General features: G+C 31.8%; 1 protein-coding gene across 1 annotated transcript; it reads right to left on the bottom strand.

Moving 5' to 3' along the window:
* Window positions 1–12,163: 12,163 nt before the first annotated feature.
* LOC110683969 (dehydration-responsive element-binding protein 1F-like) lies at window positions 12,164–13,208 on the bottom strand. The gene has a single exon (XM_021860365.1). It carries the CDS (start codon window positions 13,092–13,094, stop codon window positions 12,324–12,326), a length of 771 nt encoding a protein of 256 aa, XP_021716057.1. The 5' UTR covers window positions 13,095–13,208; the 3' UTR covers window positions 12,164–12,323.
* Between the last annotated feature and the right edge of the window lie 6,794 nt (window positions 13,209–20,002).

The raw sequence follows: 20,002 nt of genomic DNA, 5'->3' as shown, positions 1-20,002 counted from the left end.
ATTTTTGAATTTAGGACAACCATGATTTTTCATTTCTTCATATCTATGTATTGTTTGAAAGGCAAACATACCATTAGAGAAATGGGACCATTAAAAAAATTGCATTATATTGTTGGGAATATGACTATCTGCAGCAAATAGAACCCAAAATTTGTTCACTGCAAAACATATAATGAAATTACCATCTCAGTGAAAAATACAATTATTATTAATGTGGAGGCATCAATTATCATCATAGATTTAAAGATAACACTTGTGACCTGTGACAAATTTTTTATAATCTTTTCATTGGTACTCCGTATGTCAGAAGGTTTTTCCAGATCCTAGTGTTTGAATTGTAGGCCCATTTTATATTTTCTGAGATTTACAAAATTAATTAATGAATTTATGAAGATAAGAAAAATATAAAATTTGTCACATCTTGATGAATTATGATTGAGCACATTTTGTGACAAATCACTCATCAAGCCATGAACTGTCGATTGTCAGATCTCAGACTTGTGTTTGGAAATTTTATAATAAGATGAAATTAGTTTGATGAGCCAAACCTGTACTCCTTATTTATTTTGACCATTTTCATTTATTATAGTACTCATTTTTTGTATTCTTAGCTTGAATCTTTATTATGATCTCTTTTTGTATTTTTCTGAATTATGTTTTAGGGTTTACAAAATTAACATTGTGTCTAGATTGTATGATTTGTATCGCTACCTATTTATTTATAAGGTTCTCACAACCTCTCGATCTTTATACTCCTCATTTTCAAATCACTACTCCGCAACTTATAAAGATTTCATACTTTAAGTGTATATCATTTTCAAAGGTTATGGCATTTATTTCATGAAAATGATTGTAGATTGTGCCTCATGTTGGAATTTCGTGTATTGGGGTTGAGATTTCTAATCATAAAGGAAAAGGTTTGGAATTTGGGTTTTCTAGGCCAAATGGGCCGAAATATTTAGTCCAAAGTGGATAATTTTCATAAAGCTTTTATTGACAATACTAATTAAGAACACCACTAAAGTAGTTTATTGTACATTTTGAAAAAATACTTATATTGCTATGAATGTTGTGAAATAAAGGGAATAAGAGAAGAATTGAGGAGAGAATAAATCTGTGTATCTTATTCCATATGATAAGGTGTATATATACATACAATATATTAGGGTTTGATTGGATAACCCTAGATCTAGATTGTTCCGGAATGATACAAAAGAGGATAATGGATATCCACATATATTTCATAACACTCCCCTTTGGATGTCCATTATCGAACACTGTGCCTCATTAAAACCTTACTAAGAAAAACCCTGTGAGATAAAAACATAGTGAAGGAAAAAGAGTACATCATTCTTCGTAATACGCTCGAGATGCCGCCTCATTAAAAACCTTACCAGGAAAACCCAATCTGGGACAAAACCATGGTCAAGGGAAAAAGAGTGCAACGTGTATTTTCTCCCTCTGTTGAATACATAACTGTACTTGAGATCTTCTAGTACCGCAACGATGAATCCAATATGTTTGGATATCTTCTAATATGTAGTAAGTAAAGTATCATCCGTTGATCTTCGACTCTCCTAAGTTGAAGTTGCATCTTCAATTCTTCAGGTTTTCACGTGAACATGTGAAGTGTCTTCATTTCACCATACTTGTGTTTATCTCTAAAAATTAAACTTATGCAGTTATGACTTCTTCTGGAAGTCGTTAATAATAGAAATTGATAATTATTATTTGATCAAACATTCATTAATAGACAAAACTTGACATTATTAATGTCGTTATTCAATCTCATATGAATTATAATATAACATATGCAATTATATACATTAATCATGATTCTTCTGGACCATAAGAAACAGTCTCACGCATAAGTATCCCGTTTCTTTAGAAGTTTCATAATTAACTACACGATAATTTTTCTACGTATAGAAATAGTAAATCTCACTAACTCTTATATACCCAAACTCCAGGTTGAGATGTCAATGATGTAGTCACATAAAATTTTCAAGAGTTTGATAATTGTAATATTCAAAAATTTGTAGGGCTGATTATTTAAAAACGTCGTATATAAGTTCTTCAAGAACTCTTCTTACATGATTCACAACATGTTATTAAATCGACGTTTTCAATATTTTCATCACAAGTATAAGCCCATAGGAACATAAGTATTTCTTTCTAATTTTCCATCAAAGTTGTAAATATGTCTTACTATACTTTGAATGAACATTGACATACACCACAATTATTATATAGAAAATAAAGCATGCAATATGATATATAAAAATATGATAAACAACTTATACAATGAGTAATGCATTTACAACTTCGAACATATGCAATGAATAATCCAAAAACCTAAGACTCACGCATGCATATGAACATAAATAAGACTCGAAATAATGCAAGACACTGTACAGTGTGGATTTTAAAAATCCATATTTCTTTGGACTTCTGGTCCATGATAAACTTTTATTATTATCATCATGTCGACATTAAAATGGACATATATTCCAGATCCCTTATTCACTAGTCCATTATATCATGCATATGCATTATTTATCGGTTCCATCATATATCGGTATCATCATATAATTCCTCAAGGTACAATTTTAATTTGCATGCTATTTTGACAATGATATCTGAATACATTTTTCATTGGTACCATCATAATTTTTCTTACATCATAGGCCATCTATAATAATAATTCAGATATCTATACCACTTTTAGGGTATTTCATTCACTTTGGTATTTATATACTATTACACTATTAGTGTTAACTGCACTATCTTGCCAAATATCATATCTATTAAACATATCTTTATTTTGGAACCGATCATATACAACCTACACTTCAGGTGTAGTGATTCAAGTACAATTGGCAAGATTTTATCTCAATGTATACACATAATTAATATGACCAAAATGTATCTTCAACGCTATGCAACATGAGTCATAACTGAATACAAATCAAATCATAAATGTGCAACATATCTTGATAGCATATGGACGAAAGTTGGCTAGAAAACATTTCAAATTACCATTATTTATATAGGGATCATCAGTTTAATTAATTTTTGCCAACTTACTCCAATTCTCCCCCTAAGTTGGTAAAATATCTCATATATAGGGGCATCACAGTTTTTCACCAACTTAGTATACAAATTTACAATAAAATTCATTTCATGGGAGGACATAATCAACAAAATTTATCTCTCAGAATAATTATATTAAAACAATCTTTTATCTCTTCTAGGGAGCAATTTTAAATTATTTCTTCATTAACTATACATTGCATAATACATATGTATTTATTATTAAATCTTTCACAATTTGTTCTCTTCAGGAGATCAATAATTCAACATCAATGGGGAGACATATGTTGTGCAGTTGAATTTCCTTCTTTTCTATTTCTTATGTGTTGACATACAATAGCCCCAATCAAGAGAATTGTTATACAAATATAAACTTTTTTTTTTTGTAATTTCACTAGGTGGTGATCTTCGGGATCAGTAGAAACATTGATAGTAACACTAGTTACTTAAAATTTTCACATATAATTTGTACGTGGTGAGCTTTTGGTCACCTATTATTTGTCAACATATAAATTATTCTAGTGAACTTATGGTCACCAATTATTCAGATTGACCAATATATTATCTCTTGAACTTTTCTTTTTACACAAACTATTAAAAATCACAATCTAAATATAGCTCAATCTCAATGTTATGTCTTGCCATTCAATTTATTTCATATATTTAACATGAGAGAGCGTCAACACATTATTTCTTTCATATCAAATGAAACTTTAGGTTTTCATAACGGGAATTTATTAAACCCCGGATGGCCTAATTATTAATTATCACATCCAATCACTTTTGCTTTAGTATTTAAATTATGATCAGTTTTATAATATTGGTGATCACCTTATTAGAGATACTTTATGAATGGCCATGAAAATGATGTGATATAAGTACACCAGTGTGTTTCTTTCTACAATTGGCAAGACAATTAACTAATACTCATACTCCACTGAAGCATTGATTGTAATCTTGATATATGTTAACCTTGTTGGACAATATTCTATACTCTTCTAGAGTACTTTATATAATCATATCACATTTTAATGTATTAGAAATGATCTCTTCAGGATATACATAAAATGTGTCACTTAGCTTTCTCAAATTTGTCATTGTCAATTAGTGCTTCTTTCCTGTTCCAAGGATTCTTATCGTTGTAGCCTTTTTCATTACCACACTTCAGGTGTGCTAGTTCAATAGCAACTGATCTTGTCCACCTAGGACATCAACTTAATATGTACATTTATAGCTATTATATAGGTAATGACATTTATTCATATCCATCTTCAGGATGGTATCATGCTAAATATTTGATTATCATGTGGCAACCTCTATTAAATAAATTATTGATGTTTAGGCTAGTGTATGTACCAAACTGACATTAACATATTTAATTATTCATGTGCAAGGATTACATAAAAACAGTGGAATAAACACTATCTCCCCCTACTCCTTGCATATGGGGGTATAAAACTAGTCCAACAATCTTTAAATCCATCTTCTTCTCAAGTCATAAATTCTTTTAGCAATGCATGTATCAAACAAAGCAAAGTTATTATTTTTCTCTAGCCCAATTATATTAATCATATTATTCTCTTATAAGTGTGGACATAATAAATATACTTTTAAATAAGTTGCTCACAAGTAATGTCGTGGATTAATTTCTTGAACTCATAACACTATTTCTTGCTCAAATAGCTAATATATGTAATCGTTTTGGTAATTCTCATGAATTTTCAATGAATTATATCAAAATAACATCATGCAAACATGCTTATATTATTATTATTATTGTTTCAATCTTGAGATTGCTCATTCACTTCTGGGAATGAGCTAATAGTCTAGTTGGGATCAAGGATCTCCACTTTTAACCCAAAGTTGGAATAAAGGATATCCACGCAAAGACCATATAATAATATATCGATTGTTCAAAGTATTTGTTTATGTATTTATTTTCACTTTATGGTTTTGCTTACGGAGGATAATATAGCCAACAACATACCTTAGAAACTATTGTTGGACATTTGTAAGTCATCATGTACATGTATGTTTTCATATTATACTTAAGGAAATAAAATTACTAGTAATACACTCCTTGTCTTATTATCCACTTCAAAGTAAATCATAAGTATCTCATATAATAGCGGTGTTATGGTTATTAACCATTATAATTAATTATCATATATAAGAATCTGATGTCATATATAAGAAACATCATATAATAACTTAATCATGCTTATAAAACCATCTATTCCGCAAACAATATACTTGCTCGGTTTTATTTATCTAATTTTTTTTCCAATCATTTCTCTCTCTCCAATCACATAATCATGAATGAAAGTAATAGGTTTAATAGAGTACTATAAGTATAATGCTACTGCATACATGGTAGAATTATAAACAAATCGAATAATTAACCACATCAGGTACATAAGATCATGAGAGCAATGCTAAGTAGCCATAAGTAGCCATCACGAGTCATTAGACATAGAATAAAATTGACACATAATGACATCCATAAAGGATTAATAATTGCAATAGTGTTGGGATATAGTTCATGATACATGTGTGTGAATTAAAGAATAATCAAGTACGAGCAACATAGGATACAAGTGTAGAGAATGTTTTATTGATGATTTCCTTCATAAAGCTTGAGAATATAAGTCAACGTCAATCTAGGGAGTAATGGTAGCAACAATATATGTACATCTAGTTTATAGGAGATAATTAAGGAGGATAATAAAAAGATATTATCACTAAGATTATGTCAATCCTATCATCAAAATCATGACATGATTTGAAAGATACCAAACAAATATAGTAAATAAACATTGTCTAATATGAGGCTAAAGGCAAGCGACACGGACTAATATATATATATAAACTATTTAATCTTAAACATGGATCCAATTAGATATAGTAGATGAAATTTGTGCTTAACTAAATAATATACTCTGGCAAAACGAAACAACAAACATACATAGATTATGAGGAGGCGTAATGGTCATTATTATTAATTATGCAATTTGAATGGATGAAAACCATTGTCGGCATATAATATTGCCCAAATTAAATCTGATCCAAAATTTTATCTTCAAGGATACTATCACTCAAGAAATTATTATCAATCAAGAAATTATTCAGAACAAATTAATTGATGAAATAATAAATCATATGTGGACCTTTGACTATCAGATCTAATACTCTAGGTAATCCATTCAATCGATTAATCATCAATAATCTAATTCTAAATTCTAATTGTGGCTTACATACAAAAGGTGTATAACTACTAGAGTATGATTTTAGCATGTCGTCAAAAACAGAAATAAGCGTACCTTTGGCAGCATTAATATTTGCGGTTAATCAATCAAACGAGTCCATCGTATTGAATTTTACGGTTACTTTGATTGCCAATATCGAGATTAACAATCTAAGACTTCCCTTGATATTATGCTCATTTGGTTAGATTTGGTGCTGATAACGTGTTGTGAAACAAAGGGAATAAGAGAAGAATTAAGGAGAGAATAAGTCTGTGTATCTTATTCCATATGATAAGGTGTATATATACATACAATATATTAGGGTTTGATTGGATAACCCTAGATCTAGATTGTTCCGGAATGATACAAAGGAGGATAATGGATATCCACAAATATTTCATAATAATGAATAAATATTATGATGAATGCAACTAATTTTATAAACTCATTACTATTTCACCTTTTCATTCATAGTATTGCCAATCTTGGCTATGTACATAGGAAGCAAACTACTCAAAAATTACTAGACATCCAATTTCCGTTTCTTAGACCAAGTTAACCTCGGCTTTTAGTAGAAATGAGAGTAACTTCCAATATAAGGTTGAAGGTTCAATTCTCACAAGGGGCAATTATGGAGGGGAATCCCTTATCTTTCCCCCCACTCTGTCAAATTGTCTAGTCCATTAATCTGGGTTGAGTTGACTCGTAAGGAATTCCATCCCGGCAGGACTCTTCATTTTACATACCAAAAAAAATAGTCCTTTTTCGTGAACAACCTACCCAGGTACATGAGCAGTATAATCAATTCATCACACAGAGTCACAGATGGTTCATGGTTGTCTAGGTTTACGGCCCAATATGGAAGTCAGCAATAAGCCCAAATAACTACAAATTGGCCCAATTAAAAAGATACAATAAGTGGTGCCTTACACCCACAACGGCCCATTATCCATCATAGCAAAGTAGCAAACGAAGGGTTGGAAGGAAAAAAATAATATCACTCTCCTTCAAAGACACTAATTAAGATTGGTCTAATAGGTAAAATAACACCTTTTAACCTTGAAGTTGGAAATTCAATCAATCAATTCCTTACCCTTTTCTCTCATTATAAAAATATTTAACTCCCAAAGATTGGATGAAATTTTTTTTTGTCAGAATTGAGGTTTGGTCAGATTTTTTATTTTTGTTTTTACTTAAGAAAATTAGAAATTATGTGATGTTGATGAAATAAGGGACCAAAATACTGTTTAATCCATGCATAATATTAGATCACTTTGTTAAAGGCATGTTCTGATTTACTGAGCTAAAACGAACCGAACCGAACCGAACTGAACTGAACTGAACTGAGCTAAAATGAATTGTTAATGAGAGAACTGAACTGAATAGAGCTGAACCGAACTGCTGACTTAGGAGTACAACAAGTACTCACAAATCATTCCTCACACCAAGCTACAAAGATATTGATGTTGACAAAAGCATCTCTAAACTAAATATAACTGTACTCTTAGACTTAAAGCTGGAAATGAGGTCCTTTCTATCCGTGGGCCCTGGGTGGGTGCCCCGGCTGCCCTGGGTCAGCGACGGGCCTGTGCGTGATTAACCAATTTATTTAGTGACAATACTGAATCTCCCGAACTATAATACCCAAGAAACCCAACAACTTTGATCCCTACTCAACTAATTAATTCATCAAATAATGGCTAATGAGAAAACAAAACCTAGCTAAAATAAAATAAAGTAAAATAAAATAAATCAATGATGGAATCATTTGAACTACCAAAAGAAAACACATGTGGAAAGCTATTCTCAGAATCTTAGTATTGATTTCTTTTTCCTAGTTAATTTGTGCTGAATAAACGCTTGTACCATCTTTTTCTTTATATATTTGAAATTGTATAATTTAATAATTTGTGGAGAACCTGAACTTACAGTAATAACACCGTACTAATTAATACTTTTCAACCCATATTGGTCGATGCATGTATATATGTTACACAGTGGCGGATCCAGAATTTTCGAACTTATGAGTCAACATCAATAATTGATCACTTATTTCAATCCAACAATAGGATATAAAAATACATACTATAAAACTATTACATTAAACTAACTTTATACTTTTTTACTAAAAAACAAGAATTATTAAAAAAAATGTTAGATAACTTAAGAGACCGGTTATTAAATATAACAGGTCTCTTTATTGAGATATGAAAGCAGCGCAAAAATTATTCTTTTTACAAAAAGAGACCTATTATCTAGATAACAGGTCTCTAATGACGTGGTGGCAATGGCAGCAACAAAGAGACCACCTATCTGATATTTTAATAGGCGATCTCTTTGATATTTAAAAAACTGACAGGGGCTAATCTCAAATAGAAGCAACAAAGAGACCGCCTATCTGTAATAGGCGATCTCTTATATTTTTTTTGGTTTTTTGTGCGTGTGCACCTTAATAGATCCGCCCCTGATGTTACATACAAAGGTTTTTGGAGTTTAAACCATTATTTCAACATGCATCAAAATAAAGTTTGAAGAGAAAAAGGCTAAGAATTATGTATTACCTATTAACTTAAAATTAGATTAAACATTAGCTCAAGCCTATATCATTGGTTGTTTCATACTTTAATTTTATCTAACTATACTAGATTGAGCTACTTATTAAAAGCCAATTAAACATACTCATAGTATAACCTTTTTTTTTAATTTGTTTTTTTAAATTGTTCATTTTATGTTTAAGCTCACTCCATTCATTTGATAATATATAGGTTCAAGGCATTCTACATAGATCAGAGTTCAAGCTTCAACTCTATTACAATATTCTTAATTAAGTATACATATCAAATTGAAATTATCTACATATTAATACTCTATATTACAATATTATTAATTAAAAATTTATAATATGATGGAAAATTAGTGTGAATATATCCAACTTTTACAAGAAATTCTATATATGGATTTAAATGATACTCCGTATTTAAAACACAAAACGAGAAAATCACATACACTTAATTAGAAGAGTTTGAAACTTTGAACATAGAAAAAGGGATCTTTATTTATTCTTAAATTCATAATCCAGTGACCTAGTTAGGGACCAATAATAAACGTTTGACCAGGATTCAGGACCACGATATACTGCATGGCCACGTGCGATGTCAATGGTCAATGATAATTAAGGAAAACGAGACTTGTGATATTTTATCAAAAATATAATATGAGTCATTTTCTCATTGACTTAAAAAGTCTCTTCGTCAAACAAATAAAGTAAAAAGATCTTATTTATTGATTGGACTCTACGGTATGTAGAAGGGCCAAGTGACCATCATATGGTTATTAAATTGTACAATTTGAGTACTTATTTTTCATGTGTGACATTTTTATTTAATAACTATTCGTTTTTATAGTTTTTACTTAATTGGGAGATTCAAAGGAAGAAAATGCCATGACAACCCTTGAAAACCTAGCCTTAAAGATAGGTTTAATTTGTTGAGTAATGTTGAGTATGGTGTACGTAGTTCAAGGGTTAAAGATTCCTGTTTCACACATTAAGAGTTGAGAATTAATTAGAAGTTCACATATATGTAATGAATCAAGTACTCGTACTGAGTGATTCTAAATTTAACTGTTTTTTTTTTTTTTTTTTTTTAGTTTAATTTCACTCAAATATGCTACATAAATTATTCTTTTAAGTTGTTCCACAATAAACATTAGTCGCAACTTAATACAAAGTACCACTCCTGGAGTCTTACCATGGTTATGATTAACAAAAGTACTCGTATTTATTTTATATTTGATATATAGAGTATATAAATTGATTCTGGATTTCAGTCATTAGTTTAAACTTTTGGTTGAATTAACCTTCTAACATTAATATCTGACAGATCGGAATAGGAATTAATTAAATTAAACGTTTTGCATGAATGTCCTAGCACTCATTGAAGCAACTACATAATGATAAAGTTAATTGTAAAGATTTGTAGGTAATTTGTCCCTGTTTTACTTCGTACAACGGATCAAAAGATATTCAAAACCTACCAATCATCACTTTTTAATTTGCTACCCACACCAAGTCACCAAAGGTAAACTTTATTAAGCATAATCATTATAAGATCGAGCATGAACCATGTTATTAATAATATGCACAAGCTTAAGACTATGTGATATTTAATGTAAATAATGTTAATGATATTGCGTACTAATCATAATTTTTCAATAGTTATTAAATAATACACCAATGCATATCATCGTCACATTAGAAAAAATGATCTAAAAAAACAAAACAAAATCAACGTTAATTATATTTTTGAGTGTGTTTGACGAGAGTAATTTTAACAAATTAAAGAGGTAGATTAAATTAGCTGAAATTTATTATTAGTATTTTTATTATTAATTTGTAGGAATTCGTTGATATGATTTATTGTTGAGCTAAAATAAAAGTTAAGCTAATATGCTAACTTTGTTTTACATTTTAAACCTAGTCGATTTGATTTAATTGTTGAGCTAAAATAAAAGTTAAGCTAATCTGTTAACGTTGTTTTACATTTTAAACCTAGTCGATCGAGTAACAACTAGATAAAATAGCCCTCAGAATTTCGATTATGTTTGCTGTTAGGCTTGGTAGCTAACTTGCATATAAAAACAATTACTTGTAATTGACAAGGTTAACTCAATGAGGTAACGTGCATAGATAGGCCTTTGTTGGCAATTATGTGTAAAATGACAAATGCTACTGAATATATGAAACATTAAACTTTAATTTCAAGCCTTGTAATACTAGTAACATGCATGCAAGCTGCAACACTTTTGTAGGGTTGTGTTGTGTACTTGTGTAGTTTCGGATTTCAAATTCAATCCGATCCCCACTCAGATTGAGTTCGGGATCGAATGTAGAATTTTCAAAAGAATGCGCTTTTATATCCAATTTGAAAACCTAATCTGATCCACTACAAGAAAAATCACTTTTCGTAGCGATTATTTCGTAGCGATTGTTCATTCGCTACAATATGCAAGTATGTTTGTGAAATAATTAAGGATGTCGTATCATTTTTACAATCGCCATGGTTTTCCCATATAAAATCGATACGGAAAGCATAATAATACATATCCACACTATTTTTAAACATTTATATAATTTTGAGAAATCGTATCATTTACAATTGCTACTAAATCCTAAAAATCGATACGAAAAGTCTTTTCAACGCTAGATATATAAATATTGTTTGACAAAGAATACATAAAATATGTCATAGCTTATTGGTGAAACATTTAATATAAGAGTTTGAGGTTGCATGTTCGAATCTTGTAAAGATCATACGCATGTTTTTTTTTTTTTTTTTGGAAGAAAATGAGTTGAACATTTATAGCGATTATAATCGCTACAATAATCACTACGATTGGATGTAGTTTTTCGTATCGATTATTGAGGCCAACCCCAACGATATTGAAAACCACTACTAAAGGCTAAGGCAACGGGGGATATTGTATCGAATGACCATTCGTTGGGAAAGCTTTTTGTTGCAATTACAATCGATACTAAAGGTTAAAATAATCGCTACGAAAAGGTTATTTTCTTGTAATGATCTATTTATACAATTCTTGTTTGAAATTGGCTCGCTTTGAACTGAATTGATGCCATTAAATATGTATGAGCTACCTAAGTAGACATATACACTAGTGATACTACTTGTATTAATTTAGAAATAATTGTAATATAGATTAAATCAAGTAAATATACATATTGTATTGAATAGTGTTTCGTTGAACAACTTAATTCACAAAAATAATTTTCACCATATTAATAGAAAAACATTCAAATTCGTTACATGTCCACCAAAGAACTAAAAAGTGTAATAAACAATACATCTCTTGAGAGTTGAGACATACTACTATTTTATATGTCCAAAAGTTACAGTTTCACAACATTAATATATTTCTAATTCAATTCTAATTATATATATTATTTATAGTTAATTGATGGAGTAATATTTATAAATGGTGCCACAAATCCATGTAATCTATGTAAGAATTATCCCCATAATCATGAATAGTATCCCAATTAATCCCTCTCTTCAAACAAGGAGGCGTAAGAAGCATACCCGCTGCCATACCATTAATCAAACTCGGATAATTAAATATCGCCTCTTCATCTATAAACAACGACTCTTTTGAGTCTCCTTCTCCAATATCTCCCTCCGTTCCAAAATAATGGTTTACACTAGAGCGGCTCGTAGGACTATCCACCTCGAGCTCAATCTTTTTACCACAACCACTTGGTGATGAAGAGCGTAGCTCGGACCGAGTGGCTTGGAAGGCGGCCAGCCTTATGTCCTTGGCCGAGGTAGACTTGGCTCGAGGAGCGAGCCAAGCCGAGTCAGGAAAATTAAGTACAGCTTTGTCACCTCTAAGGGCTATAGCCCCAACGTCGTGTGCCCTAGCCGCAAGTTCTGCGGTAGGGTACGTCCCGAGCCATATCCTGCTCTTTTTGTTAGGCTCGCGAATTTCGCAAACCCATTTTCCGCCGTCTCTCACGCGAACACCGTGATAGATTGGGTGCCGAGTCTCCTTAAACTTTCTTCGGCCTGCTTTCCGCTTCTTTGGAAAACCTACAGCTTCGTCATTTAGTATTAGTTGGTTACTAAATGGCGAAGCTGATGACCAGTTAGTAGGCGAGTCTGAGGATGTGGCATCCTCGTACTCGCCTCCACTTGGTAGAGGTGGTGAGTATTGTAGTTGAGACGAGAACGGTGTTGAGTTCATTATTATGGAAGGGTGGTGGGGAGAATATTACTTCGTATTTGGTTAGGGAGATTTCAAGGGTTTAAAAGAAGGAATATAAATAGATACAACTCACTCCCTATTCCCTCTTACTATAAGTCCTTATTTAATCAATTAGGGAAATAAGCACAAAATAATTGTTGAAACCCATTGTAGTCCACTTATGAGTGTCCCACATTGGAGAAAGAGGAGAGATGGTTTCACTTTATAAGGTAGAGGAGTAGCTCCTACTATTGCTAATTGGTTTTAGTATGGAAGCTCCAAAGCCTTGTTTGTGGACCAAACTCTCCTCCTCCTTATTCGGGTTGCCCAGGCCCATTTCATATTGTTTCCAAATTTAACAATAATATATTTACAAACTTCGTATAATTCTAGGACATGCTTTGATTAATTATTTATTTTCTTAAGATGTTTGTTTGATATTTATTTATTATTTGTTTTCTTATTTTTAATTAAAATGTTTTATTTATGAATATATAATGGAGGGAACCTTCCTTGAAAAAACTATGATAATGTAACAAAGAGCGTTATTAATCTTAAGGATCGGACAAATTAAGTATAAGTGAAGAGTAATTTTTTTTAATTAGTGTTTTTAACAAATCTTCATACTTGTATATACTAAGATATCATATGATGTTAATTTCTCTTATATGAGTACAATAATTTACGGATTACGGCCTGGTCTATCTTATTTGGTACAAGTGTAAAATATATAACGAATGCAAGAAAGATTAACAAAACAACAATCAAGAACATTGCACAAATTTTATGTGGTACCACTAGCAATGAGTTAGCTACATCAACAAAGAACTGATCTTGAGGAAATACAAATTACAGAATAATAGTTAGTAAGGTTAAACACTAAAAGATTAAGTTTATATATTACTGACTACTCCTAAAACCTATATGGTTGAGACCCTTAGTTTGTCATAGTCATTCAAAGGGGCTAATAAAAATTTCATGATTCTAAATTAGTATATTCCCCCTCATTTTGAAATAGAGTGTCATTTGTCATAGTTTGCATAAATTAAGAAAAGTAAACTACTTTCTCCGTTAAATGTTAATTGCAATAAAGCTATATAAGGAATATTTTATATCTCACAATGCAAATAATGACCCTTTGTTGTAATTAATATTTAACAGAGAGGAAAAATGTCTAATCGTTGCACATAACCTGTAACGAATGTAGTATTTAAAAATTAACTATTAAGATATTGAGTGATGTACAAACTAAATAGTAAATAGAGACATTCAAAATAAAAATATACTTGATTATAGTAGGATGAAGTGTAAAACTAACAATTTTTTTATATATGAGATAATTACTCCGTAATTTGTAATTATGATTGATTAGAAAAGTGGAAAATCTCAAGTGCCGGCCAAGAGAGTCTTGAGACTGTACTAGAAAGCACGTTAAAAACATGCCATGGAGTTTGTGGAAATGCGAGTGGGGACACCATAATAAAAGATGATGCCATGCGACGCGACTACTCTGTTTTCTTTCCAAAAAAAAAAAAAAAAAAAAATCTACTCCGTTACATATAACGGAAGGATACTCAACACCCGTTATGTTATAATTATTCTTTCTTGCTTTTTTTGGACACCATTTTTTAACGCTGTTTATCTGGATTGAAAACCTCCTACTCGTGTCATTCTTACCAAATTATCGTTCTCGTGCACCATGACGCCCACGAGCGGCGCTACTGTCCCAATAGTGCAAGGGTAGTAACTTATCCTCCGTTCTTAAATGTTTTTTTCCCTTTTAATAATAGAGTATATGTACTCCGTACTTGTCAATATTACTTTGACGTTAGATAAATCTAATTCTAATTAAAATATCAGTTACATATTAGTAAGAAAAAGTACTCGAAAATAATTATTAATAAAATTTTCATTAAGATAGATTAAACAATATACTACATATTTATGTTGTATATGTCGAGGGTAATTTAAGGGCAAATACAAGTTTATCTGTCAGATAAACTGATTTTTGTTACTCTGGTGGCTTTTGTAAATATATTGAAAAAACGTGGTCATTTATTCAGATTTTTTATGAGCTGTCTAATTACTGTTTGTAACTTGCATTTACTGTTTGGTAAAAAAATTACACATGTACCCCTCAACTAGTAATTAAAAAGATGTATGTACTCCTCCATTAGTATTTGAAAAGACAATTTTATTTGTTTATTTTGGGAATTAATTGGGTACAACTCGTAATTTAATTAGAAGATTCTATCATCTTATAAATACGGATATTAAATAGTGTCAAGATTTTAGATGGGAAGAACAAGAAGAAATAGATATGTTTACCTTGTGTCCGTATTTATAATGTCAAGATTTTAGATGGGAAGAACAAGAAGAAATAGATATGTTTACCTTGTGTCAGACTTCTTGCAAAGTCATTATTTTAACTCATTATCCATCCATCTCTTAAAGTTATTTATATTTATACAATAGTTTTACAAAATATAGGTCAAGATAAGAAAAGAAACAAAAAGAGTACTCCGTATTTAATTTCGTGGTTTTGGACTTTAACCCCCCCCAAAAAAAAAAAAAAAGTAATTTTAATTTAGGGAAATTCTATATGGTAGCCTCATGGTTTTCATTTTTCTACGTGGACGACGAAGTTTTTTCCAACTCTCTAAAGTGGCCCCAAGGTTTTGAAGTATTATGCATAGTGCCTATTTTTTGATTTTTTGGCTAACTTTTTTAGCTTTTGGTTAGCCATAAGTAAAAATAAAATAAAAAAAAAATTAAAAAGAAAAAAATAAAGAAAACCACCAACCACCAGCGAGCCACCCACGGTAGCCGGCGCGCCACCACCCCCTTCCCCCCACCTCACCGCACCCCTCCCCGAAACCACCAGCCGCGTCGCACCACCACCCCCTACCCACCGGAACCCTTCCCCTCCCTTTCCCGCAGCCGCCTCGCCCCCAAAAACCACCAAACCCAAAAACGCACCACCACCCCCTACCCAAAAACGACCACGAATTTGGCCGAATTCGGCCAATTTTGGGGCTCAGTGGCCTTGATCGGCCGATTTCGGCCTTTTAAGGCCAAATTCGTGGTCGTTTTTGGGTAGGGGGTGGTGGTGCGTTTTTGGGTTTGGTGGTTTTTGGGGGCGAGGCGGCTGCGGGAAAGGGAGGGGAAGGGTTCCGGTGGGTAGGGGGTGGTGGTGCGACGCGGCTGGTGGTTTCGGGGAGGGGTGCGGTGAGGTGGGGGGAAGGGGGTGGTGGCGCGTCGGCTACCGTGGGTGGCTCGCTAGTGGTTGGTAGTTTTCTTTATTTTTTTTCTTTTTAAATATTTTTTTTTATTTTATTTTTACTTATGGCTAACCAAAAGCTAAAAAAGTTAGCCAAAAAATCAAAAAATGGGCACTATGCATAATACTTCAAAACCTTGGGGCCACTTTAGAGAGTTGGAAAAAACTTCGTCTTCCACGTAGAAAAATGGAAACCATGAGGCCACCATGTAGAATTTCCCTTTAATTTAAAGGCCATCCTTAGATTAGGGTTTACAACTGAGTACAAGCTATGCTCATTTCGTTTCGTTGGTACACTACTTTTTTGTTCCAACCTTGGCACTCTTTATTGTTTATTCCCTTTAATTCTTACTCCTTGCTACCACACAAAACTACCCGAATAACTGAAAATCCGTTCCGTTACCATTTCGAAAATTAGGGTACCCGATCCGATAACCATAACGGTTCGGGTACCCGTTTTGATAATTTGTTATCGGATATGGTTATTGGGTATCATTTTAAAATTAACGGTTACCCGTTCCGAACCGATAAGCAATTTTTTGTTTTTTATCCTACTTAAATCTATTTTTTTCCAAAATCTAAACTCTTAATGATTAGTAATATAATTAATAATCACTATATAATATTAATGATTAGTAATATAATTCATAATTTGGTCAAATCATGTTGTATTGTTGTTAATTAATGTTAAAATTTATCATAATAAATAATTTATTAAGTTTAATTATCACTATTGGATACTTTATTAGGTATCCAATAACCGTTCCGAAAATTCGGGTACCCGAAGTCCGGGTACTAATGGTACGGGTACCCGTCCCATGCTCACCCCTACATACAATACATTGACTTCATATAGAACTTATTACCTATCCTTTCTACTTAGGCCTGTTCATTTCAACTTAATTTCAGTTTAGTTCAGTTCAATTCAGTTTCAATCAGCTTAATTCAGTTCAACTCTCAATTTTCCTTCTCTAATAAAATATTCATTTCAACTTTATTCAGTTCAGTTTAATTAGTTCAGTTCAGTTTAGCCCCAATCAGTTCAGTTCAGTTAATTTCTGTAAACGTGAACAGACCTTAATCTTACACAAATGATACAGTCCACTAATTATTTCACTCTACTTTCCACTTTTTTCAACACAAACACACTAAAAACAAAAGGTGTAATTTCAAAACCACAAAGTTGTAGTACTGTATAGAGAACAAAGAAAATTAATTACTTTTGCGTTAAACAAATTACTTAGTGTAAAGTAAACTATTTACTCAGAGTTTGACATTGCTGTGGTTTTCTGTTTTTTGGTTTTTTTGTTTTTTAAAAGTATAGGATATATGTCCCATAATAAATCAAAAATTATTTAAACATATTAAAATTATAATAATTTTGAAAACTGACAACAGAAAAGTGGAAACACCTTTTTTTTGTTTCTTGTTTTTGGTTTTCAAAAAAACAGGAAACTAAAAACCAAAAATGATGTCAAACAAGCCCTCAATTATCAATTCTTAAAAGATTGGTTCATTGTGTCAAAAAAAAAAAAAAAAAAAAATGCTTCATTGATAAATTACCACAAAGTTGCTGAGAATCGAATAATGAAGCATGCACCACGAGTCCACGCACTGCACCTTGGTAAACATATTGGATTTTTAATTAGATTTTCAGTAATTAGTGCTGATGGGTGATTAATTACGATAATCTGACTATATAATATGTAATTATGTATGCAGTAATAATTGAATAAATCTCTTCGTCTAGCCAATTAATGTGCGTTTTAAACGATAATTACAAAATACCATCCACTCATCATCAAGTTAAGCATGCAGCTAGCCTTGCCTAATCAATAAAACATCATTCTATTTGATTACACACTTGTCTTCTCAATTATCATAGGAGTAAAGTGTAATCAAATTGAAGATGAGAAAACAGCGTTGAATAAACGAATATTAAGAATATTAATGGTGTTATTAAGCAATGCAAGTAACATGCATGCAGTAAAAAAAAAGAAGTTATATGTGACCATTGTCTAAAATAGAAATATTGTGGCTTCTATACGTGTTCATACGCACATACTCAGCCTTACATGTTGTACACAATAAATCTACATAACTTGTTGTACACAATAAATCTACATAACTTGAGTTGCATATCTCAAAGGGACGCATATATAAATTAGGTCGGATTGAGTAGGTACATTAAATCATTCTATTTGATTTATATGTACCGTACATATGAATGCTAAATTTTCTAAATAGCATGTTTATTTACCAATATGTAAGCTTAATGCGACTTTAATATTCTAATAGAAGGTTTAAATTTGATTGGATGCTTTTAAGAGAGTTCTTTATATTCATGATATAGGTCCACTTTACATTATCACGGTATTATCATACTTACAAAAATATATTTTCCCCGCACGATGTCATTTGTGGTCACCAATAAAGATAACTGAATTATGCAATATCATAATTGCACATCATTTTCAATTGTACAATTCGTGAGTCACGAAATAGGCACCCTGACAAAAGAGTAGAGAATAATCTTGAGGTAGTACAGCACAAAAATGCACAATACCATAAACAATACACCATATACTAGGATTACACAATTTTCACGAGGAATTCCAATTATTCAATAATCTTTTCACACCTTAATTATACCAGTATTCTTCTTTAATTAAATATAAATCCCAGCAAAACCACACCTTGATTAGAAATTTTAAAGACCAAATAACTTTGTTTGACTAAGATTCTCTCTTCAACAACTCCCTTATCTTAGGTTTCTACATCTAGCTAAGTTAACTGAGATTTTGGGTCAGGTCGTTACACTTTTGACACATCTGAATCAAACAGTAGTGTAAAGTGAGGCAGGAACAATACCTTGCCACTTAAATTTACTACTCCCTGTTTGACTTTTCACGCTCCCATTGTGTGGATATATTTAATTATATACGTGTAAAATTGAGAGTGATGGATAGCTCAAGTGGTTAGAGCTTCCCTCCCGATTCCAGGAGATCCTGAGATCGATTTTCACCCTCGCCCTTGTGGCTCTCTAAACACCAAAAATATACGGTAGTAGATAAAAAGACTACATATAAAATGTGGCAAGACCACTCCATTGCTGTCCTCCCTTAGAACAGCGTACCCCCTTCATGCCTCATGTTATTACGGATGTATGAGAAATTCATGAAATCAACACCCATGATAATCATATGGAGGGGGTTAAGGAGTAAAATACTCGTAAATTAAAGACTAACTGATTCAACGCATATACAAACCTCCCCCACCGTACCCAACACCCAAGTACACCTAACATAATCCCGTTTGTTGTGATTTGATCTTTTGGCCCTTTCAACAATCAAGTTTGAACAAGTAAGATTATAAATATAGTGCTAAAGCTAAGCTCAAATTCAGACAATGTCTCACATTACTACTTCATAATTACTACTTATTATGACTTAGGTTGAAGCTCAAATTGTCAAAAACTAACTTAAAGGCATAAAGTAAGTTGAATGGAGGAGAGATGACCTTGTAAAGTTGGGCCTGGTGCAATATGATGTTGGGCCTTCACAAAGTGACCGAAAATGCATTGGCCCAACTATTCCTCTATCTTTTTACCCCTGGAAAAGCTAGTTAT

This window comes from Chenopodium quinoa, unplaced genomic scaffold (assembly GCF_001683475.1).
Source record: "Chenopodium quinoa cultivar QQ74 unplaced genomic scaffold, ASM168347v1, whole genome shotgun sequence".
Classification (NCBI taxonomy): domain Eukaryota; kingdom Viridiplantae; phylum Streptophyta; class Magnoliopsida; order Caryophyllales; family Amaranthaceae; genus Chenopodium; species Chenopodium quinoa.
The sequence above is the reverse complement of the archived record's forward strand: the minus strand, read 5'-3'. Positions and strand labels throughout refer to the sequence as shown.

What these genes read in the sequence shown, in the direction of transcription:
- LOC110683969 (XM_021860365.1), bottom strand. Translation starts at nt 13,094, where the DNA reads ATGAACTCAACACCGTTCTCGTCTCAACTACAATACTCACCACCTCTA.